Source organism: Cydia amplana, chromosome 4, assembly GCF_948474715.1.
Source record: "Cydia amplana chromosome 4, ilCydAmpl1.1, whole genome shotgun sequence".
Taxonomy (NCBI): Eukaryota; Metazoa; Arthropoda; class Insecta; order Lepidoptera; family Tortricidae; genus Cydia; species Cydia amplana.
This window is the reverse complement of record NC_086072.1, coordinates 19,652,855-19,675,333: the sequence shown is the minus strand read 5'-3', so window position 1 is coordinate 19,675,333 and position 22,479 is coordinate 19,652,855. Positions and strand designations below refer to the sequence as shown.

The window sequence follows — 22,479 nt, the reverse complement described above, 5'->3', positions numbered from 1 at the left end:
ATGCTGCTAGAGGTGGACATTTGTCTGACATTATTTTCCATGTGTAATTGCTGACCTGACATATTATATTTAACAAGGAATACTTAATATTTTTTTGTTCTAAAGAATAAAATTTCAAAAATAAAGTGTATACCTCTTATTTGGCCACCCTGTATTTAAGTCTATGCGACCGAGCTTTGCTCGGAAAACATACAAAAAATCAAAAAGGCGCGTTTTCCCAGAGATAAGACCTAGCTAGATCGATTTTTCGCCCCCCAAAACCCCCATATATACTTGGTCAACCAGATCTTGACAGTAGAAAAAGGCGCGAAATTCAAATTTTCTATGGGACGATATCCCTTCGCGCCTACATTTTTCAAATTTGCCGCCTTTTTTTACTGTCAAGATCTGGTTGACCAAGTATAGCAAATTTCATCAAAATCATTAGAGCCGTTTCCGAGATCCCCGAAATATATATACATATAAATAAATTAATAAACAAGAATTGCTCGTTTAAAGGTATAAGATAAGATAAGTATCATACGATTGAGCGAAATGTGTTTCAATATTTACCTTTCTTTTGTTTGTTATCAAACAAAAGAAATATAGTTAGTATATAGTTTATCTATAAAAATAATCACTAACTTGCTTGTAGGTTCTTGTCATTAGCTACATCTCATGTCCTCCACTAACACAGAGAGTAAATACTCCTAAGTTAACATGTTTCTCTAGTCCAGTCAACACAGCACATCATTACCGTCTGTTTGCGTCCCGTGTTGACTCGCCCTGCTATTGTTCGTAATTTGAGGACTGAATCTGAAGGTGTTGATACTTTCATAATTAAGAAGATGTGGAGGTAAGGAGCAATACATTATGGAAAGGAATGATAATCCAGTTATGTTGTCAGAGGCTTCATTCAGTTGTATTAAAATAGGGTCCCTATTATTTCCCAAAAAGCTTTTAGTCATAATGTACCTATTGTTTGCCCGCATTTTCGTTAGTCATAATTTTTTCGGTTCAGACACACGTCACTTTTCAGGATTGCCATAAAACAAACGTAACCTAACCTATCTATAGGATAACCTTACGAATAGTTACGAACATCCTGAAAAGTTAACGGTTTCAGTTTTATGATCATGATAATATAACAAACAATACATTATGACTTAAAACTTTATGGGGAACAAAGAGACCCTGTTAAAATATAATAATAATTTGAAAAGTAAAGTAAGGTTTTTATTGAGAAACACAAATTGTGAAAATATATCAGAGACTTACAAAAACAACTTAATAAGCATTTTTATTAGTCTAGTGTTCAAAAAAAGTATTTTTGACCTACAAAAACGACGTAAAACGAACAATAGGAGATAGTGCTTCAGCATGACAGAGGGCTTATGCCCTATCGCGGCCTTTTACGTCCCTTCGCCGTCGCGATATAATAAGTTGTGCTGCCTTTACTAAAACATAGTATTTGCTAGCCAAGTTGCAAGGGGGTCATACACATTTTATGGTATGGTTGACTTGTTCGCGAAAAACGTATTTAAAAAAATACTATTCGATAGACAATGATACGGAAAACAATAAGTGTAATTTTTTTTTTTCAAAAAAGGAATATCTAAAGCAGAAATTTATAAAATGTGATTTTTTTTTGTATGGGACCCAAATTTACGTACCCTATTTCAAGGAAACTATGAGAAAGTAAAGTTAAGAGATATAAAGCTAACTTTTGATTACAGATGGGATACTTATTACCTAAGACCTAAACTCTCATATTTTGTGATTCCCTAATAAATATTGTTTATTTAATAGTGCTCTGGTGTTTTTACTCTTACACGAGTCAACTTGCAAGTAAGTATCACCAATTCAAAGGCGGCCGCGCTATCTTCGCAGGCTCTATCGGACCCAATTGCGGCTATTTTCGCTTTCATTTACAAAAATATCCATCAGGCGATTACGGCGCCCCCTACCCTAATCTTTATTGCTGCTTTCAAGCCGAGATGATAAGTGTGAGCGAGCTGTGTGACCTCAAACATTGCCTTTTAGGATTATTTTAGGTTAGGGTTATGGTTACGGATAACGGTCTATTATCTCCGGCTGTTAAGGAATTCTTTTGACGTCACGTTCAATATTTAGTTCACAACACCACGACAGTAAGAAAATAAATCATAAGTTTTTGACAAAAAACATTTTTGTTTTGCCTTGTTTTCCCATGGCCACCTCCTGTCTCCATCATCAGATCAGTTCCATGTCATCATAATATTGCATTGTCATCCGATTTACACAATTGCAAATTTCAGCTCAATCGGAAATCGGGAAGTGGGTCAAATTTAGCTTCCAAGATTTGACCTACACTAACATACATACATATAGTTTGTTAAAGGACTGTCTCATTTCAAACATAGACAGAAATAATCATACTATCTTTGTTTTACACTAGTACTAGCACCCAAAAGAAAAGGATGACATTGAATATCGTGCTGGACAATATCGAAGTACCTTTAGTAAACAAAGCAAAATATCTAGGCTTCACCTTAGACTCTGGATTAAAGTGGGATTCCCATATAGACGAGCTTTGTAAGAGGTTAGGCAAGGCATGTTTTGCAATTTCAAGACTGACAAAAATGCTTGATGAGCAATGTGTCAGAAATGCATACTTTGCTTACTTTCAGTCAATTGTAACGTACGGAATTGATATGTAGGGACAAGCAGCGGACAGACAAAGGGTGTTTATAATGCAAAAGAGGGTAATTAGGAGTATGGCTGGGGTACCCTGGGACACCCCTGCCCGTAGCCTATTTCGGAAGTTAAGGATCATGACTGTTCCAGGTCTGTACATATTTGAAGTGGCAAAGGTAGTTCGAAAAACTCTTAATGAATTTAGAACGCGTGGTCCTAACTTCCGAAATGGAAATAATCTCCTCCCTAACCGGCACAGACTAAAAAAGTCTGAACAATGTGTGTGGTACATAGGTCCTAGAATTTATAATCGTTTGCCAAATAATTTGAAGTCAGCAGAATTATCAGACAATATGTTTATTAGAAAGCTAAAGGAATATTTAATAGATAAGGCGTTCTACTCATTCGATGAATTTATGAATCCAAACAATGTTATATGTGATTATTGAAATGAGATACTTATTATTGTTAATATAAAATTAGGATGTAAATATCTATAATAAAATTGACATGTAACTTACGTTATGAATAAAGAAATTGAAATTGAAATTGAAATTGATGAGTATAGTTTTTTTGGCTCTTATTTACTGACAAATTGGTTTGACCAACTATACATAGAAAATGAGAGAGAGAGAAAGAGAGAAGCTTGTAAAAACTGCATTGACAGAGCCTGTTAAGTATTAATTACGTGACGAACCTATATGCAATTGACGAAGCCTGTAGCTGATTTGTTTTTATTCTGATTGACGAAGCCTCTAATACGTTGCTGATCACGAACTATGGAATGACAACTGGTTTATACTTTTTTTCCATACCTGGGGTTGTAGCATTGTCGCATTTCTATCGCCTGTCACCATCACGTTCTAACAAGTATGTAAGTGGAAAAGTGACGTACATAGTGACAAGCGAAAAAGTCCTACCATGCTACTGCCGCAGAATAAAATATCAAATCAATTTGTCAGTTAGTAAGAACCAGGAAAACTATACTCATCCTTTTCTTTTGGGTGCTAGTACTAGTGTAAGAAAAAGATAGTAGGTATGATGATTATGTTTGAAATGAGACAGTCCTTTGACAAACTATAGTTAGTCAAACCAATTTGTCAGTAAATAGGAACAAAAAACTATACTCATCCTTTACTTTTGGGTGCTAGTACAAATACAAGACAAAGATAGTAGTAGATAAATTTAATATAGTAGTATATTCTCTCTGTCTATGTTTGAAACGAGACAGTCCTTTGACAAACTATATTAATTTTCACCGTTATAAGTTTAGCCTATTTAAACAGCACAATCCGATTACTTCCAGTCAGTTATGTATATCGCAAAGCGAATCATGCGATGCCATCCAAACAATGCGATTTTACTCTGGTGCACAAAGGCAATATTTGGTGCTCGGAATACATGAATGAAATGCGGGACAATATACGGTTGGGGGTATTTTGTGGCAATATTTTCAAAGTGTAAATCGATAATGGTTGGACATGTTAAGTCAAAAAGCTTCTGTTCTAAAATTAATTAGTAGAATCAGGCGTTACTTTGCGGAAATACATATTAATAAGTTAACAGTTTTAAATGATTCACGGTTATATTAAATATATTAAAAACGGGTCACTCACGTATTTTAAGTCGAAAACGCTCGACATGTTTCATTTCGCCGCCGTCTGCGCCGGTCCGTCACTCATTTTCATTTGTCACCACCTCATGCACAGGGCGGCCACGTGGCCTAGGGAAAAGTGGGAATACATAGTATAAATGATCTGGGGAAGATCGCGTAGTCTGGAAGGCGTACTCTGTAGTAGGTACCCAATGGCCGAAGACCGTCTGGACGCCCTAGGTACCGCTGGAGAGACGAAGTGTAAAAAGACAGCGAACTCGGCGCCGTCGACTGGACAGAAACGGCTTTGGACAGAGAAGCATGGCGGTCTTTGGTGTCGGAGGCCAAGATCCACTTCGGGTCGTTGCGCCACAGCAGTAAGTAAGTAAATAAATGTTCTGTTCTACTCTTCATTGGCACAACTCAGTAAAAATTACAACTATAAATAAATTTATCTCTGCTTTCGCCAAAAAACTTACTGAAGCTCCGTACGTAGTATAATTTAAGACAAATGAAAGCCCCCGGCGAGTCCGACGCTGCATGAAAAGCACCCAATGCATTCATCTTTGATACCCGCACCATCTCCTCGCCAAATGAGCCTCATTGCTTTACAAAATCGTCGTGAAAAACTTTACACATCAACCCGATATGGACTCTGATGCTTCTTTATAAAGTCCATTTTGTAATGGAGCGTTTGTATCGCATGTAAAGGGAATCTCGTTCTCGTATTTACATTGTGAATGGACAGCGCAGCTTGTATTAATACATGCTAAATGCTGAGTTGAGTATTGAAATGTTATCTGGTGTTATGGAATCTTTCGTATGATCAGTATTTTTGTTTAATACGAGACGAGATAACAAGAATCTCTTAGTAAATATCAGGTAAGTACATAGTTTAGTCACGGGTATGACACTTGACTCATTTTGCGTTAGAAAATTGTTATTTAGACATTTTTCAACAACAATATTTGTCTATTTAATGGTCATCAAAAGCATTTATGATGTCATACCTTAGTAAAATAGCATCCTCAACAACACCATCAAACAAGAATTAACTTCATATTTACAAAAATTTAAAGATTGTGTACAAGCTTGACTAAAGAAATAGTTGCATCTTTAAACACGATTATCTGGCGAATATGTGGGTTGACACAGTTTTGCTTAAGAACGTCCACATATTCGTAATTTGGTAGACAACAAACAACCTCTACATAAATATATACCCACGTATTAACGTTACATGGTAAATAATTGTTTGTGTACTTTGATCTCGGCGTCATGGGAACGGGCAAATTAGTTCGATTAGAAACATAATACTGCCTTTATTATAATTGGACTAATGTCGTATTTACGGAGAAAATTACTTCAATGACATCGTAATTGTAACGAAAGATGATTATATTATGTAAAGACGTAATTGCGTCTGATTTGGGACAATGTCTAAAATAGTAGGTAAATGAAACTTGTGCTATTATCAATAGATAATGTTCACAATGATCAAAGTTAAAGTCGCGTGTAATAAAATATTCAAAAGGGTTCCAAGAAGGCAAGACGTAACTGGTGACCGAAGAGCTGGCGGCTACCTCGCACATCGTATCAGCATTGCGATACAGCGAGGAAATGTCGCCAGCATCCTTGGTACAATGCCTTAAGGGCCTATTTTAGATTTAAGGTAGTTTTTAATTTCTTTTAGTAATATTCTGTATATATCTTGTTTGTAAATAAATGATTATATTAAAGAAGGCAAGGATGTTAAATATATAGAATATAAAACACGTGTAAAAAGAAGACTAAGTTTTTAACGCTCAAAAACTTATTCTATTTAATTCCTATTCCTTTTATAAAGAAGTCTACACACAAGGCTTCTTCTTAAATAAATGGAATAGGAATGAAATAGAATAAGTTTTTGAGTGTCAAAACCTTAGTCTCCTTTTTACCAGTGTTTTATATTTACCCCACCTGTGTGTCTTGACTTTAAATCTGCTTTTGACATGATTGATCATAAACATTATTGTATGATAGAGAATTTAATGGCATCAGGAGAAAAGTATTTTATTATGCACTATTAAATTAAGCATGTCGTATTTACGGAACCGAAAACAGTTTCAATTAGGGGCATTCATGAAATTCCTATTGAGGTTACACTTAGATCGAAATGCGTCAGTATAGCAAGAGGTGTTCCTCAAGGATCTGTTTTGGGAGCTATATTTTTTGTTACCTATGTTTAAATGATTTTATTTATTTATCATTGTAAAGATTTTACAGTACCTACCTAATAAAGTTGGTAAATTTTGCTGATGACATGAGTGCAGTCTTCTTGTCGAGTAATAAAATTGGTAAATTTGGCTGACGACACGAGTGCAGTCTTGTCAAGCCCAATAACTAGGAATATACAGAGTGGTTTTGCATAGTACCTACACGAGACAATTTACCAGCGACTGCGTGGCATCAATCCGCCGCTCCGATCGGCGAGCCACTGAACCGAAATAAAGTGATTGGCGAATCGCGCCGCGTCGCTGTGCCCGACGGACATTACTATACCGATACATGACAAATATTTATATATATGCATTGCATATTGAAGCACATTTAAGTTCCTATTTAGAAATGAAAAAAAAACTATTAAAACGGATTATATGGCGTATACAAGGTGTCCCTAGCCATTGGACAAAGCCGAAATGTACATATGCATTAGGGTATTTAGAACCAGTATATTATACAAAGTATCAAAACAATCTGTGTAGCGGTTACGAAGAAATTAACAAATTTTACTTTTACTTTGGAGCACCTGTATATGTGTTAGTAGCTCCTGAGGTAATAAATAGTATGAAACCTTCTTCGACCGTTTTGTTATCTTTTTTATTTATGACATGACAAATGTCACCGTTGCCGCACATTTTCAAACAAATTGTCAAAAGCACTGCCAATGATAATTACAGTATGTTTCTTTTTGTTGTCGATTATGAAAATAACTTTTGTTTGAAAAGTTATTTTTTTATCTTTTGTTCTAATTAAAAAAATATTAACGTTAGAGGATTTCTGAGAAGTAACCCTACGTGGGATTTCAGGGTTTGTCCAATGGCTAAGGTCACCTGTATAATTAATTTAAAGTAAGTCATACATTCCGATGTCAAATGCAACTACATAACTGTTGCAGCGATGTTGTTGCCGCCACTGTATCTATTAATTTCTTAGATAAAATGATTAACGTTCACCTCAACATTACTGTCGTGATTACAATATTCATTCTGTCACTCATTTTATCAAATTATTTTATTTTACGCTCTTCCTATTTTTTAGACCATTTCAGCTTGTCAAGGTCGGGAAAGCATTATACACGCGAGAAAATAAACATGGCGGCCACAATTAAAAATAAAGCAGACCTAAGTAAATCCCAGGCAATGTACACTCACTTAAGTTGGGCGAGTAAATGATAAAAATAAACATTTTCCTACCATAAAGTATTCTTCACGAGTTCATATTAACTTTAATTTATTCAGAGACTCGCCGCAAAGCGTTGTAAATAAAAACACAGACGTTCTTTAATTAAAAATTCTAAGGAATGGTGTAAACATTTTGATGAATGCAACAAAATGTCCCGCTGATAATCTTAACGTTATTTTTCTTCAACATGCTAAAAAATCGTTCTTATAATTTCCTCTGTGTATAGGTACCTATATAGGTACCTAATAGGGCAGGGATCGGAACCGGTTTTTTTGCAAAAACCTCGAAATAACCATATTTTTCGCATGATTGCAATGCTGATTAGTAAATATGTCTGCAAACAATGCTGGATGCATTTAAATCTTATATTGTGAGATCTTATCGTTACCTCTTGTACCTATCTTACTAAACAATATTTGATAACTCATTTGTTTCTTATAGATTGACGTGATCGCTCCAAACGAATACTTATCCGGCTTCTTCTTAAGAACGAAAAAATACCGTTTTCGTTCCCATACAAAAAATACCGGTATCCGATCCCTGTCTATGGGTACTAGAGTAACAATAAAATCATGAAATGACAGCGATATTTGGAAATAAGTATTCTTTTTTCATACCGACAGCAAGTCGACGGTTCAATGCAAGTTTTTTTTTTAATTTTTTTTTATTTTAATATTGTGCGCTTAAGTCACATTCGAGCATTGTGCATTCAGTTAAGTACTGTTTTCGCGATTAGTAATCTGTGTAGCTGTGTGTAACCGATGCCGCAATATTCGATTATACATTTTAATCCAGTAAGAGGAATAGTATTAAACATAACATAACTTTTATTACACACGTTATTGTAGACTAGGGCCCGATTCGGATTTTGAAATAGACATCTATAAGTTATCTTTTAGACATCACCAACATACGATAACGCTATGTTTAAGATCTAACCTGTCAAATTTGACATTTGCGCGATTCTGGAGATACTCTTGAACAATTTCCACAAGATATGGCTTAGAGATCCAATTCACATCTATTAGATATCTAATTCTATCTAACGTAAAAGTGACATTGGTTGCCCGAATTGCGCTGCAAAAGAGAACTAGTTGAAATCTAAACTATAACGTATCTAGAATAGATCTAGTACGTGTCGTCTCTTGTGAATATCTTGAAGTTCGAATACGGCAGTATCTCGAGTTGTCCTCGGAATCATACGAGAATGAATACTGCACAATCGTACGATGAAATCGTTGTTTTTTAGGGTTCCGTACCTCAAAAGGAAACAACGGAACTCTTATAGGATCACTCGTGCGTCTGTCTGTCTGTCTGTCCGTCCGTCCGTCTGTCACAGCCTATTTTCTCCGTAACTACTGGACCAATTAAGTTGAAATTTGGCACACATATGTAAGTTTGTGACTCAAAGACGGACATGTAACGTAAACAAATGAATTTTAAATATGGAGGCCACTTTTGGGGGGTAAAAAAGCAAATTAAAAAATAAAGTTTTTCAAACTATATCGTGTTACATATCAAATGAAAGAGCTCATTTTGAGAATCTCAAATATATTTTATTTATAATTTTAAGATAGTTTAGCAGTTATTCAAGAAAATAGGCTACTGGGTCTAAAATTAAAAAAAAATACACTAAATAGTTTTTTCCTATAGATGACAGGAAAACCTATTAGAAATGTGCAGTCAAGCGTGAGTCGGACTTAAGTACTTAGTTTTTGATCCGACCCGTAGCTACGGGTTTTTTAAAGACATTTTACGGACTTTTCATAAAAAAAAAACATATTATTAAAAATACTTGTAACGTAAAAAATGAATTTTAAATATGCAGGTCACTTTTGGGGGGTAAAAGAGCAAATTAAAAAAAAAGTTTTTCGAACTATATCGTGTTACATATAAAATGAAAGAACTCATTTTGAGAATCTCAAATATATTTTATTTATAATTTTAAGATAAATAGTTTCTCTGAAACTACTAGGTCTAAAATTTTGAAAAAAAATACACTAAATAGTTCTTTAGCTATAGATAACAGGAAAACCTATTAGAAATGTGCAGTCAAGCGTGAGTCGGACTTAATTAAGTACTTAGTTTTTGATCCGACCCCTACGGGTTTTTTAAAGACATTTTACTCACTTTTCATTCAAAAAAACATATTGTTAAAAATACATGTAACGAAAAAATGGATTTTAAATATGGAGGCCACTTTTGGGGGGTAAACACTCTTTACCTAAAGATGACAGGAAAACCTATTATAAATGTGCAGTTTTTGATGGGTTTTTACTCACTTTTCATTAAAAAAACATATTGTTAAAAATTGTGTAATGTACGGAACCCTTGGAACGCGAGTCTGACTCGCACTTGGCCGGTTTTTTTTTCTTATATGTATTGTAATAATCTATTCTTTCTTCTACACTTCTTTTCGACACTGTGAAGCATAGTTGAAACTTACATGTTGTGTTTGTATCTTCGAATAAAGCGTACTTATATAATATCGATCGAACTTTACTTTACTTTGTTTGATGATATATCATTCACCTCAACTTTCCTGCCGATACCTCACTGCAAGCTTAACTATCACACATACTACTATCTGACGAACATAATATACCCCTAAACTTTACATGTCTTCGAACAGATGTTTGTAAATGTAAGACAAACCATCTCGTCTTTGTTTATTTGAAAGCTAGAACTAGGTTTCACATTAGAATACCAACTGTATTTTTATAAGACCCTACCGGTACCTACCGGTAGCTATTTGAAAGCTAAAACTAGGTTTCACATTAGAATACCAACTGTATTTTTATAAGACTGTAACCTACCGATAGCTATTAGACAGCTAGAACTAAATAGGTGCATCGTCGGACAAGTGACTGATATTCATCTAGTTTTGTTCTGTCTTTGACCCCATTATCTTCTCTAATTTCGATATTACTGAAACATGTTTTATCCTAATGAAAAGTAATGATCGTAAACACAAAACCTCTGTAGAAGCCGATAAACGACTATAATTTTCAGAAGGCAATAATTTAAAATAAGATGCAGGCAACAACATCGTAAAAGCACTTATATTATGCTTTATTTTTGCTTCGGCACGTTTTATACTGAAAGTTATAATACTGCCAAAGACTCCCGACTTTATCGCAAGGGAATAAGGTGCAAAATGTATGTATATCTTTGATCTCTGTACAAACGCTTTAATACCCCTTTTGAGGTTCTATTGCGATGCAAATCACTCAATTGAAACCAGCGGCGGCGTTTAAGACACCCCATTATTGACTTTTTTTAGCTCAAAACTAGTATAACATAACGTCCCGCCTTCATAACCAGCCAATTCAATAGGCGTTAATAGGTTCTGGGCACAAGATTCCTTCAAAAGAGAATTTGGATTGGGGACTATTACAAACACCTTTGAATTTAATTTTGTATCCAGCAGAAGCAGAAAGCTTAGAAACAAATTAAAAGTGGAAAAGTAGTCGCTGTATTGGGGACAGTCTTGGTAGTTCAGATGGCCGAGCACTGGCTAGCGATCCAGTGGTCGTGAGTTTGAACTTTTGAAGTCCCACCCAAGGCAGTGTATTTTTCCACTTTTAATTTGCTTCTAATTTGAATTTTTTAGCAGAATTCTTTATCGCGGTTTCGTTGACCGAAAAACAACTGGTTAAGGTGCAGTAGCTTCAGCCATCGTTTTTGAAAAATTGTAGCACTTTTTAGATCATATAACGGTTGCAAAAAATTATATTTGAATTTCTTCGCAAAATTCCTTGCTACGGTTTCGTTGACCGAAAGAAAACTGGTTAAGGTGCAGTAGGTACCTAGCTCCAACCAGCACTTTTTGAAAAAACTTAGCGCTTTTATAAATCATAATAACGATTCTAAAAAAATATGATGAGTAATTTGAGGCCTTTCTTATCTAATCGATTCGTAACCTGATTAAATAACTTTCACCCACCATATTTTTATGGCTATTTTTTATTTCTCCAATAGCCGTACGTAGTTGTGTGATTTATAGAAAACTATTCCAATAGTCGCTTTGAAAAATGCGGGCCTCATCACCATTGACCTAATTCCCGTTCGCAATAATTCTCAATTTCACTAGTATATTTCGTGTAAAATAAAAAGGCTTTTCATCGTCCCTTTACTTGGGGGCTTACACTAAGCCCTGCTGTCCCTTCGCCCTTTGACGACTTTACGCCGGGAATGTTTTGTGTTGTGAATATTTAAATACACTTGTGATGATTTTAATAATTTTGGAACAAAGACTTTGGGACGGAGTTGTAACGGTAATCAGCGTAATTAAAACCCTCGTACCTATTTGTAAATATACAGCGTGGCTTTGGGTTGTTTTGTTGCGATTTATTGAAGGTATAGCTTTAATTTATGTTTGGTTTTAATAGCTAAATATATGCCCAATTACATGACTTATTTATATCTGTCGGCGGCCGATCGTAAGATCAGGTAGATCGTAATGTTCCTGTGTAATGTTTTGACGATAGTGACATTAAACCAATATATAGGTACGATAGGTTCGTTAGGTTGCTTCAGAAGCCCGAAGGGCAAACTGCCCAGAAATAGGAGCCCCGTGTATCGGGGCTCCGTCGACTCAGGGAACGGGTCAAAGATTTTCACGTTTCACGATATGCCTAGGAATTTCACGATATGCCTGATCTTACGATCGGCCGCCGACATATCCATGTTATGAGTGCAATCAGAATTACGTTTTACCGACTTATAAAAAAACTAGTATTTTAAATCCTATAGTGACTATTAATATAGCACCGATCCTGACTTAATTTTAGACTGAACCAAAATACAGACAGACAGGGAAGCGACTTTGTTTTATACTATGTAGTGATTTTGAAACACAAAAGATAAACTACAACCTAAATCTCTGAATAGCCTATGTAAAACACATCAATCATTTCTTAGGGAACAGCTATCAACGCATTATGAGAGATTTTCCTTCATTATATTAGAAAAGAATACTTCGTTTCTCATACATAATACTCCTTATCTTAATGCTTCATAGTATTCATCGTAAAAGAGATTAGGATCCGCTTGGTTTATGCTAAATTTTTTTATAAATATTATTAGACAATCTCATGTAATACTTAAGTTTAAGCGTTTTTGAATAAAATGTCTTCTATTCTATTCAATCTTACACAAATCGACCTAGCTCCACAGCAATAATGCTTGGATTGTGGAAGTCATGATTTAAAATAAAAAATATTTATTATACAAAAGGTTAATGGTATATAAAAATCATACAAAAATAACTTAAATATAAAAATAAAATATAATATTAAAATATTTTAATCTAAAAGACCTCCGCGAGTTGTACCGGGTGCAAAGATGATTTAAAATGATTTTTTAATAACGTTAATTTGAATTAGATTGTTGCTGCTTTAGTTAGTATTTTGTATTTAGCTAGGTAGCAAACCTTGCTTAAGTAGTAAGCTCCTTGTGCCTTGGAATGGAACCCTTTTTGAACCACTCGCTAAAGCTCGGTTCAATTTTGGAATCTTTTCTCTTTCTATTTCGGATAAACTATATTGGTCTGAAATATATTGATTGATAACTATTAAGTACCCGCGACCTGGGTTTCAGTAAATGGATTTTCTTTCTGTATTATTGTTAAGTATTTCGATTAACTAAATTCCAAACCAATGACAGTATCCCAATATCTGAAGAAAGCTGTCCTTTATCAGCGTTGATTCAACAGAAACAAACACGCAAAACCTACAAAACTAGGTTTCCCGCTGCCAAATAAAACACAATAACGCAATACAGCCAGGAATTGTAAATGCTGTACCCGCGGGATGAAATTATCCTCCCATGCGAAACCAAAAAGCGGTATCTCCGTCCGAATTTCACGTCGATACGCCATTTTGAAAAAGAGCAACGGCTGTTCTATTTATAGAAAGTCGATTGGCGGTGACTGATTGCTTGATTCAAGCGCACGAATAAAAAGCCTTCAGAACTCAATTTGAAGGGGATTAATACTTTTTTTGGTATTTTTTTTATAAAAACGTCAATTATGATGTCTCATTCTAGGTTTGCTTTTTGAAATCAAAGAATTTAAGCGTTAGGTATTCTTAACGTTCCTTGGGTGTCAAGACAGTTTCACAACTCAATTTGCAAGTCTGTTATGTGATCATCAGTTGTCCACATGATATTGATTAAATCAGTACAGACTTTGAGTTTTCCGGTGGGGCTAGCCAAGTTGACAATCGTTGATATAAAACGCCTATCCAAACTTAAATAACGTACGGGAATAGGTACGTGACTTTTTGTAGCATCTGTCTGTTTGTGAACGATTCTCATCTTGGCTAAGGCCGCAGTAGACTTTGAGCTTTCCTGATACATATTTGGTATTATGTAAAGACTGGCAAGTTTCTATTTAACCCTTAGATAACGTCGCTTAGAAGCAGCTTACTTTCTCTATTATCATAACTGCGCTGTTCCAAAGGGTTGGCATGGTGGGCCGATGGCGTGCGCTGCACCGGCAACCGTCACGGTACCAGCGCGGTCCCACGATTGATCGGTTCATTAAGATATCGCCCCATTACCTTTCCGATTGCTGTGGCTATTCACAACAACAACCGCCGAGCACAAAGCCAATCGTCGAGAAAATCGCCCCGCCACTGGAGGACTTAGTCACTTTTTCTTTTATATGACATCTATTTCAGTTTATGGTACGGACATGTTAAAAGACGCAGAAAAGAGCACGTCGTATAAATTGTGCTAAATCTGACGGACAAAAAAGAGGCAAAGGCCGCAAACCATCGACCTGGTAGTCCAAAATAAAAGGAGGCCTCAACACCTCAAGCAAGCCTGTTTGCCAGAACAACCCAAAACAGAACATTTTGGCGCAAATATGCTAGAACGCCCGATCGAAAATTTGCATACATACATTGTACCTACTTAAGTCGAATGACAATGCAATAATATTATGGTACCATCGAACTGATCTGATGATAGAGATAGGAGGTGGCCATAGGAACTCTGTGATGAAACAACACAAACTAACTGTGATTGGGGTTTTAAGTACAGTCAGCGAGAAAAGCTTGCACTAAAATTTTTGCCAAAAACTTATCTGTATGCTAAATTTTAAAACGGTCAATCCAAACAGAGATCACAGATCTAGGCGCTCCCCGAAAGTTCTCTTATTTAAAAATGTGCACTTATCTCATACGGAAAAATGTAAGGGCAAGGTTACACTGTTCTTTTCGCAACGTTTCACTGAACTTTATGAACAGCTACCTGCAAGTTATGTATCAGAGTTTGCTCACGCGTATGTAAAAGACTAGGTGACCTAGATCCAGGTCCAACGCAAGCCTATTCCTTATCATAGTAAACATGCCATGGTTTATGCATGGAGCTTATCGGTAATATATGAAGCAAAGCTGGTATATTTTCCGTCATAGTTTATTCACAAGTTAATTAAGTACCACTTTTATGAATTTCTCTTGGTATGTTTAATAATATTAATCTTTCAACACACTAGCACCTACGGCAGCTCTATAAATTCCTTCAAGCGGAGTAATATTGAAAACTGCAATTATTAAATAAACTAGAGGCACTTCAATGTAGCAACAGTAAGCAAGATCGCTTGTTAAGCGTTGCAGTAACGTCAGTGTTGCCAACTATGAAGTGCTTCTTGTTTACGCAGCGTATACTACGAAGGCGAACAACACGCGAACGCGAAGCGAAGCGAAGCGATGCGGCGCGGGGTTAATGAAACCTTTGATACCTAAGAAGTGTCCTACGTGGACGATCTCGTTGCGAACGCGAACGCCGTGGGCCCGCCACGCCGGCCGAGCGTTCGCGAGTTAATTGTTCGCTTGCCTAAGACGAAGCGTTAGAAGTTACTACCGATTATCAAAAAAGAGCGGGGTGCTCTCGAAGTTCATACCTACTCTTACTAGACAAAATTGATTTATGGACAGTCATTCATTCCTAACTGTAATAAAATTATCCTCTTGTCCCCAGGTATCGTGGATCCGTCACCGGGACCTCCACATCCTGACCGTCGGCGGCTACACGTATACCTCCGACCAACGGTTCCAAGCTACACACTCGCCGCAGACCGACGACTGGACGCTGCACATCAAATGGGCTCAGCAACGCGACGCTGGCGTCTACGAATGTCAGGTCTCGACGCAGCCCGTGCGATCGTTCTTCGTGACGCTGCACGTCGTTGGTGAGTTCTGCACCTTATTTTGTAGAGTGTAAGGATTGTTTTAGAAAGTTCATAACCACTGGAAGTTGCATATCAAGTGGGTACAGCAGTGTTAGGGTAACATTCCATTTCTGACCGCAGCTGCACTACTGGTACTGAACGCGGTCGCTGTTACTGTCAATTTCCATAGTGAAATGAACAGCTGCGGTTGGAAATGAACTGTCACCTTTACGCTGACGTCTACGAACGTCAAGTCAGTGTGAACGCAGTCTGTGATCCGTCTTCTATCATTATTTTGAAAAAATTATGATCATTGTGTGTTCTGTGTCTGAAAGTTCGTTGACAAATGGACGACTAGACATTTTATAAACTATGTACATTTTGGAACGACTTATTGTCAAAATCACAAGCAATCATCAGCGTAGGTATCCTGAATCATTATATTCTGAGAGTTTTGTCCTTGTGTTTTGTTTTATATCAGTCTGATCTACGATATTTAAAAGGAAGGTTCGCTATTTGTGACTGCGGGTAATTAAAACTAAAAACTATTTCAATTCAATGTTTTATTCATAAAATATACATTTTACACGTCAAATTTGTAACAAACAACATATTTAGTTAAATTATTAAGAGGTACATATTTATATTATTAAATCTAGGTACATTTTGTTATCATATTATAATACTTAATACCTGGGTGACAAAATGTGCGTTTTCCCAGAGATAAGACCTAGCTAGATCGATTTTTCGCCCCCGAAAACCTCCATATAGCAAATTTCATCGAAATCGTTAGAGCCGTTTCCGAGATCCCCGAAATATATATATACCTATATAAATAAATAAATATATAAATAAACAAGAATTGCTCGTTTAAAGGTATTAGATTAGATATTACCAAAACATCAACGAGGACATTACCAAACTAATGTGGACTATTTAAATAATTACTAACTTCAAGGTAAAGAAGCTCCGGTTAATCTCAAACCTATTGTTGATTCCATGATTTTTCCTCATTTCGTACTCTTTGTGGCTATGTCCAACCTTTGGCATGAAACCAACCATTATACGTTAACATTAGTCCACCCACGCTTGGCAGCACGTAGCGCCTAACAAAGATATAATTAGCCTATATTTGCAAATCGGTTCTGCACGTCCCATTGTGCCCGGAGTAAAAACAAACAAACGTTTGCTTGCAAATGCCCCCGTAAAGTTAAACTAGCCCGCTAATGACCCAAAAACTGCAGAGGTATTCGGATTTTAGAATTTGTTTAGGTTTTGATACAGTTTTGATCGCACTGTAAAGAAATCTGGATGTTTCAGCAGAGTCAGCGGAGTCTGATATACACGTTGGTTATCGTGGTGATATATTAAGTGCCACTTTTTTTTCATATACCATTTATTTCAGTTTTTAGGGTTCCGTACCTCAAAAGGAAAAAAACGGAACCCTAATAGTATCACTCGTGCGTCTGTCTGTCCGTCCGTCTGTCACAGCCTATTTTCTCCGAAACTACTGGACCAATTAAGTTGTATGTAAATATGTAAATTTGTGACCCAAAGACGGATATGTAACGCAAACAAATTAATTTTAAACATAGGGGCCACTTTTGGGGGTAAATTAGAAAATTAAAAAATAAAGTTTTTCAAACTATATCGTCTTTTATATCAAATGAAAAATCTTATTGTAAGAATCTCAAACATATATTTTTTATAATTTTAGGATAAATAGTTTAGCAGTTATTCAAGAAAATAGGCAAAAAATAACCATCCCCCCCTTATCTCCGAAACTACTGGGTTTAAAATTATGAAAAAAAACACACAAAATAGTTCTTTACCTAAAGATTACAGGAAAACCTATTAGTAATGTGCAGTCAAGCGTGAGTCAGACTTAATGTACGGAACCCTTGGAACGCGACTCCGACTCGCACTTGTTAATTTATGTGGCTTATGATAATATTGTGTGAAAATAGAGATTTAAATTGGTGTTAAACATTATAAGGATAACTAATATGCTTAACATATTACTCGTATATTATGTATACTTATGCAACCTCCAACACGATCGCTGATTGCGCGCGTCTTTTGGCATCCATCTTAAACCTTGTGTTAACGGTTACCTCCGCAAGTTGCTAACCCTGGATTAGTAAAAGTGGCCCTAAGCGATGCATTGCGTGTTGCACCATAACAGTATCAAAAGTTTAACAAATTGTATCATCTGAATAACGCTTCCGTTGTCGCGCGCCAAATAATTTAAATGCATGAAATGTTCGCCACGCCGACAAAACGAATTCTATTGGCGATAATATTCGCGGTGACATGTCGCGACAATGCTTTTGTAAACTAATGGAAATAATGACGCAATATGTCGGTTACGGATATACGGATAATGGGAATATTGGTTATTTTCATGCAATTGGTTAAGTGATAAATGAGCAATGCAAATGAGGGTTTTAGAGCCAAATTTTCCTTATAAATTTATGAATATAATTATATCTTAACTAGCGATCCGCCCCGGCTTAGCACAGGTAAACCTAAACAAATTACACACTTAAACCGTACCCGAGAATCACTCTATTGATAAGTGAAAATCGCATTCAAATCGTTTTTGAGTTCATAGCGAACACACAAACAGACAGACGTGGCGGGAACTTTGTTTTATAAGATTTAGTGATTAATATTGAATCTTGGTGAGATTATCATAACTTTTAAGGTCACACATCACCCAAATACGTCTTAGTATGGAATAATAGTAAATATTTATGTTTCAAAAGTAAATACAAATTATCTAGTTTAAAATAAATATTAACTTGTACTAATAGGTACCTATACCCCCTGAAGTTAGGTATACGGGTTTATTTTAGGTAGCGAGTAGCGACAGTACAGGATAATACATTCGTTCGAATCGGAACATCGCTACTAATGCCCAACGCAGCTGTTCCATTTAACACTGAGGGTTGCTAGCAAGCTGTACAATTACAAGCTTGTGTAGCAAACAATTTTATACGCAAACTAAAACGTGACCAATGCCGGGCTACCATCAGTTTGGCACTGACATAAACGCCGTCGAGAACGTAATTTACTTTCTATACATCTCGCTCGTATGAGTCGTACTCGCATATATTATTAGTACAAACGAGATGTATAGAAAGTAAATTACATTCTCGATAGCGTAAATGTCAGTTTTGACACTGGGCCCCGATTCAGATTTTGAACTAGACATCTATTAGATGTCTATTAGACATGACCAAGATACGACAACGATAAGATCTTGCCTGTCAAATTTGACATTTGTGCGATTCTGGAGATACTCTTGAATGATTTCCACAAGATATTATTACGATATTTTAACGTAAAAGTGACATTTATTGCCCGAATTGAGCTGCAAAAGAGAACTAGTTGAAATCTAAACTACAACGTATCTAGTACAATATCTGGGTGACCGAGCTTCGCTAGGAAAACATATAAAATCTCAAAAATTAGCGTTTTGTCAGAGATAAGACCTAGCTAAATCGATTTTTCGCCCCCGAAAACCCCCATATACCAAATTTCATCGAAATCGTTAGAGCCGTTTCCGAGATCGCCGAAATATATATATATATAAATAAATAAATAAATAAATATGCAAGAATTGCTCGTTTAAAGGTATTTATTAGATTTCGTATCGTTCTCTAGTCTAGAACGGATCTTGTTTTCCGAATACCGCGGACTGTCAGTGACTCATGATACGGGCTCTTCTGTCCAAACGGGGGCGGGGGCCTAGCCAAGATGACATTCATTTATACAAAAAGCCAATTGAAACTTAAATAGGTCACGTGACTTTTCGTAGCATCTGTAAAAAAACATATCAAAGAAAATGGATTAGTCAAACAAACTTAGTTTAAAATATCCATGTTAACGATAGATCGATTTCGGGACCTCAACTTCTTAAGCAAAATTAACAGAATATTATAATTTTTGTTTAGGTACTAAAACTGAAAAGTCACCTAGCCTCTGTTAACTTAAAATGTTTACAATAATTCCACGAAATATTTTAATCACCTTGTTGAAAGTAAACCTCAAATTTTATAGAATGCTAAAATAAAACATTAAAAGCTGAATTTAAAATTTAAATTTTGTTTATTATCAAAGTTCATAGCACACCTAACCGCGGAGGTCATTTTCAGTAGGTATTCTGTATATTTATTGCATTTTGATATTGATATATTATAGGCTTAGCTTAAAGGGTATTGACCTGCCTCAATGATTGTCTAGTACAATACGTAACAAAGGGTTTCTTTGATTTAAAAATGAAATTATATTGGATTGTGTTTATTGAATAGTATTAGAGTGGTATCCAAATTAAGATAGTCGATAGAGTAAAGAGGGTGTGTGCGAGCGTGATGTGAACCTATTCAATGAGTAATTTTATAAATATTTGTATGAAATAAAGTCATTTAATGTTTCGAAATTCTGTATGTTTGATTAGCGTAAGAATAATATGTAGGTATTGTAATTCATCATTATGAAATAATTAAACTAAACTAGTATTACTAATAAGTATGTACATTATAATTCGTCATATAATATGATTTGTGTGATATTATTTCGGCAAAAAGTTGTCATGATAATATAATATGTGTAATAAGTATTATTCAGATAATTTAAAATGCACAAACGAGTATCAATGGCGGTTACTGTAGGTAAACCAGTATACGCAAGTAACCATATACCTATATTCTACAGGATGGCCCATTTAGATCGGTCAGTATGGGAAAGTCTGAAACTATAAGACATTTGTTCTTAGGAACCATGTCATCGATTTTAATAACAAGAAAAACTGCATTCATACATTCAAAAAAACAACAGGTTGCACTCAGGGAGTGCCGGCAGAAGTGAAAACTCAATCACTATTGCAAAATGTCTGCAGCACTATGTATAATTGAGGTTAACGCCATCTAGCGTTATTTCGTCGCATTACTTGAAACCCCTAAGCACATCACTGTTAGTAATCGAGTTATATTAATACCAGTTAGAGGGAAACTCAAATGGCATGTAAATCAATAAAGAAAACCTCAATGACATTGAAGTAACAGTTTTTCGATCAGGTCACGTGTCCGTCTTACGTCTTACGGTCACGTGACACCTGTTACGAGTTTAATATTTTTTCCCCATCACAAAAAGTGCACAGCGTCGCTAAAGAAGTTTTCACTTCAAAAACCTGTATTACTGATCATTTAGCTCTGTAAGTGATCGGAATACCCAGCTTGGGCGTATCGTACCACATTAGCAACCGGCGAAACAATATTTGCGTTTCATTCAAGGGGGTAGGGGGAGGGCACAGCCGATGCGGCACAGATACATCGGTATTTACAATATTTATGTGTATAATATTCATATTTATAAACAGAAATAACGAACGTGACTCACGGTAAATAGAAAGGAGATGAAGTGCGTGGGATTTTAAAATATATTGTTTTTGCATAATGACTGTAGATGGCGTTTTAAAATGTATGTTGAAAAAAGCGGCCAAGTGCGAGTCGGACTCGCCCATGAAGGGTTCCGTATTTAGGCGATTTATGACGTATTTAAAAAAAAACTACTTACTAGATCTTGTTCAAACCAATTTTCGGTGGAACTTTACATGGTAATGTACATCATATATTTTTTTTTAGTTTTATCATTCTCTTATGACAATGGGGACACACATTTTACCACTTTGGAAGTGTCTCTCGCGCAAACTATTCAGTTTAGAAAAAAATTATATTAGAAACCTCAATATCATTTTTGAAGACCTATCCATAGATACCCCACACGTATGGGTTTGATGACAAAAAAATTTTTGAGTTTCAGTTCGAAGTATGGGGAACCCCAAAAATTTATTGTTTTTTTTTTCTATTTTTGTGTGAAAATCTTAATGCGGTTCACAGAATACATCTACTTACCAAGTTTCAACAGTATAGTTCTTATAGTTTCGGAGAAAAGTGGCTGTGACATACGGACGGACAGACAGACGGACAGACGGACAGACAGACAGACAGACAGAGAGACATGACGAATCTATAAGGGTTCCGTTTTTTGCCATTTGGCTACGGAACCCTAAAAAGGTCAAATATTTACAAAATACAAATGAAATATTCACGAATTCACACAAACCTTAGTTTAGGAGTAATTACTTACCACAGATATAAAATTTTGACTTTATGTACCTACTTTAAGTTTATTACGTATTTTGTTTCTTTATGGCCTCGCCACATAAACTTTATATTGAGGTTTTGTTATTATCTAGTATACCTACAATGCAAAACGTGTATATAGTAAAAGTTTATACATTATGTATGACATTACCATACTAAACTGTAAAACTAATGGCCTAGCCTCGTCTGATGACAAAAATAATTCAAAACAATAAAAACCCTAATTGCGCATATTCACGTTACATTGAATGCTAGGCCTATTTGCATAAAACATAACTCTTGAGACCTAAACATAAGTCACGTGTCACAAAATTAATTGTCCTAAATTGTTCCAAGCTCTTTAAGGCCGATTCCGATTGAGGGATTTGTTACGAGTTTGATCTTGTTTTGATACGACTTTGACATGACTTGGGAGTGCATCTCACGTGCCAATAAGTGCG

General features: G+C 35.7%; 1 protein-coding gene across 3 annotated transcripts in view; it reads left to right on the top strand.

Annotated features, from left to right (window-relative positions):
• LOC134647398 (zwei Ig domain protein zig-8-like) overlaps positions 1 to 22,479 on the top strand; it is a 539,358-nt gene that overhangs the window by 408,802 nt on the left and 108,077 nt on the right. For all 3 annotated transcript variants that reach the window (XM_063501749.1, XM_063501748.1, XM_063501747.1), the window contains exon 3: positions 15,680 to 15,890. In XM_063501749.1, the coding sequence (XP_063357819.1) occupies positions 15,680 to 15,890 (211 nt within the window). The remainder of the gene's footprint in view (positions 1 to 15,679; positions 15,891 to 22,479) is intronic.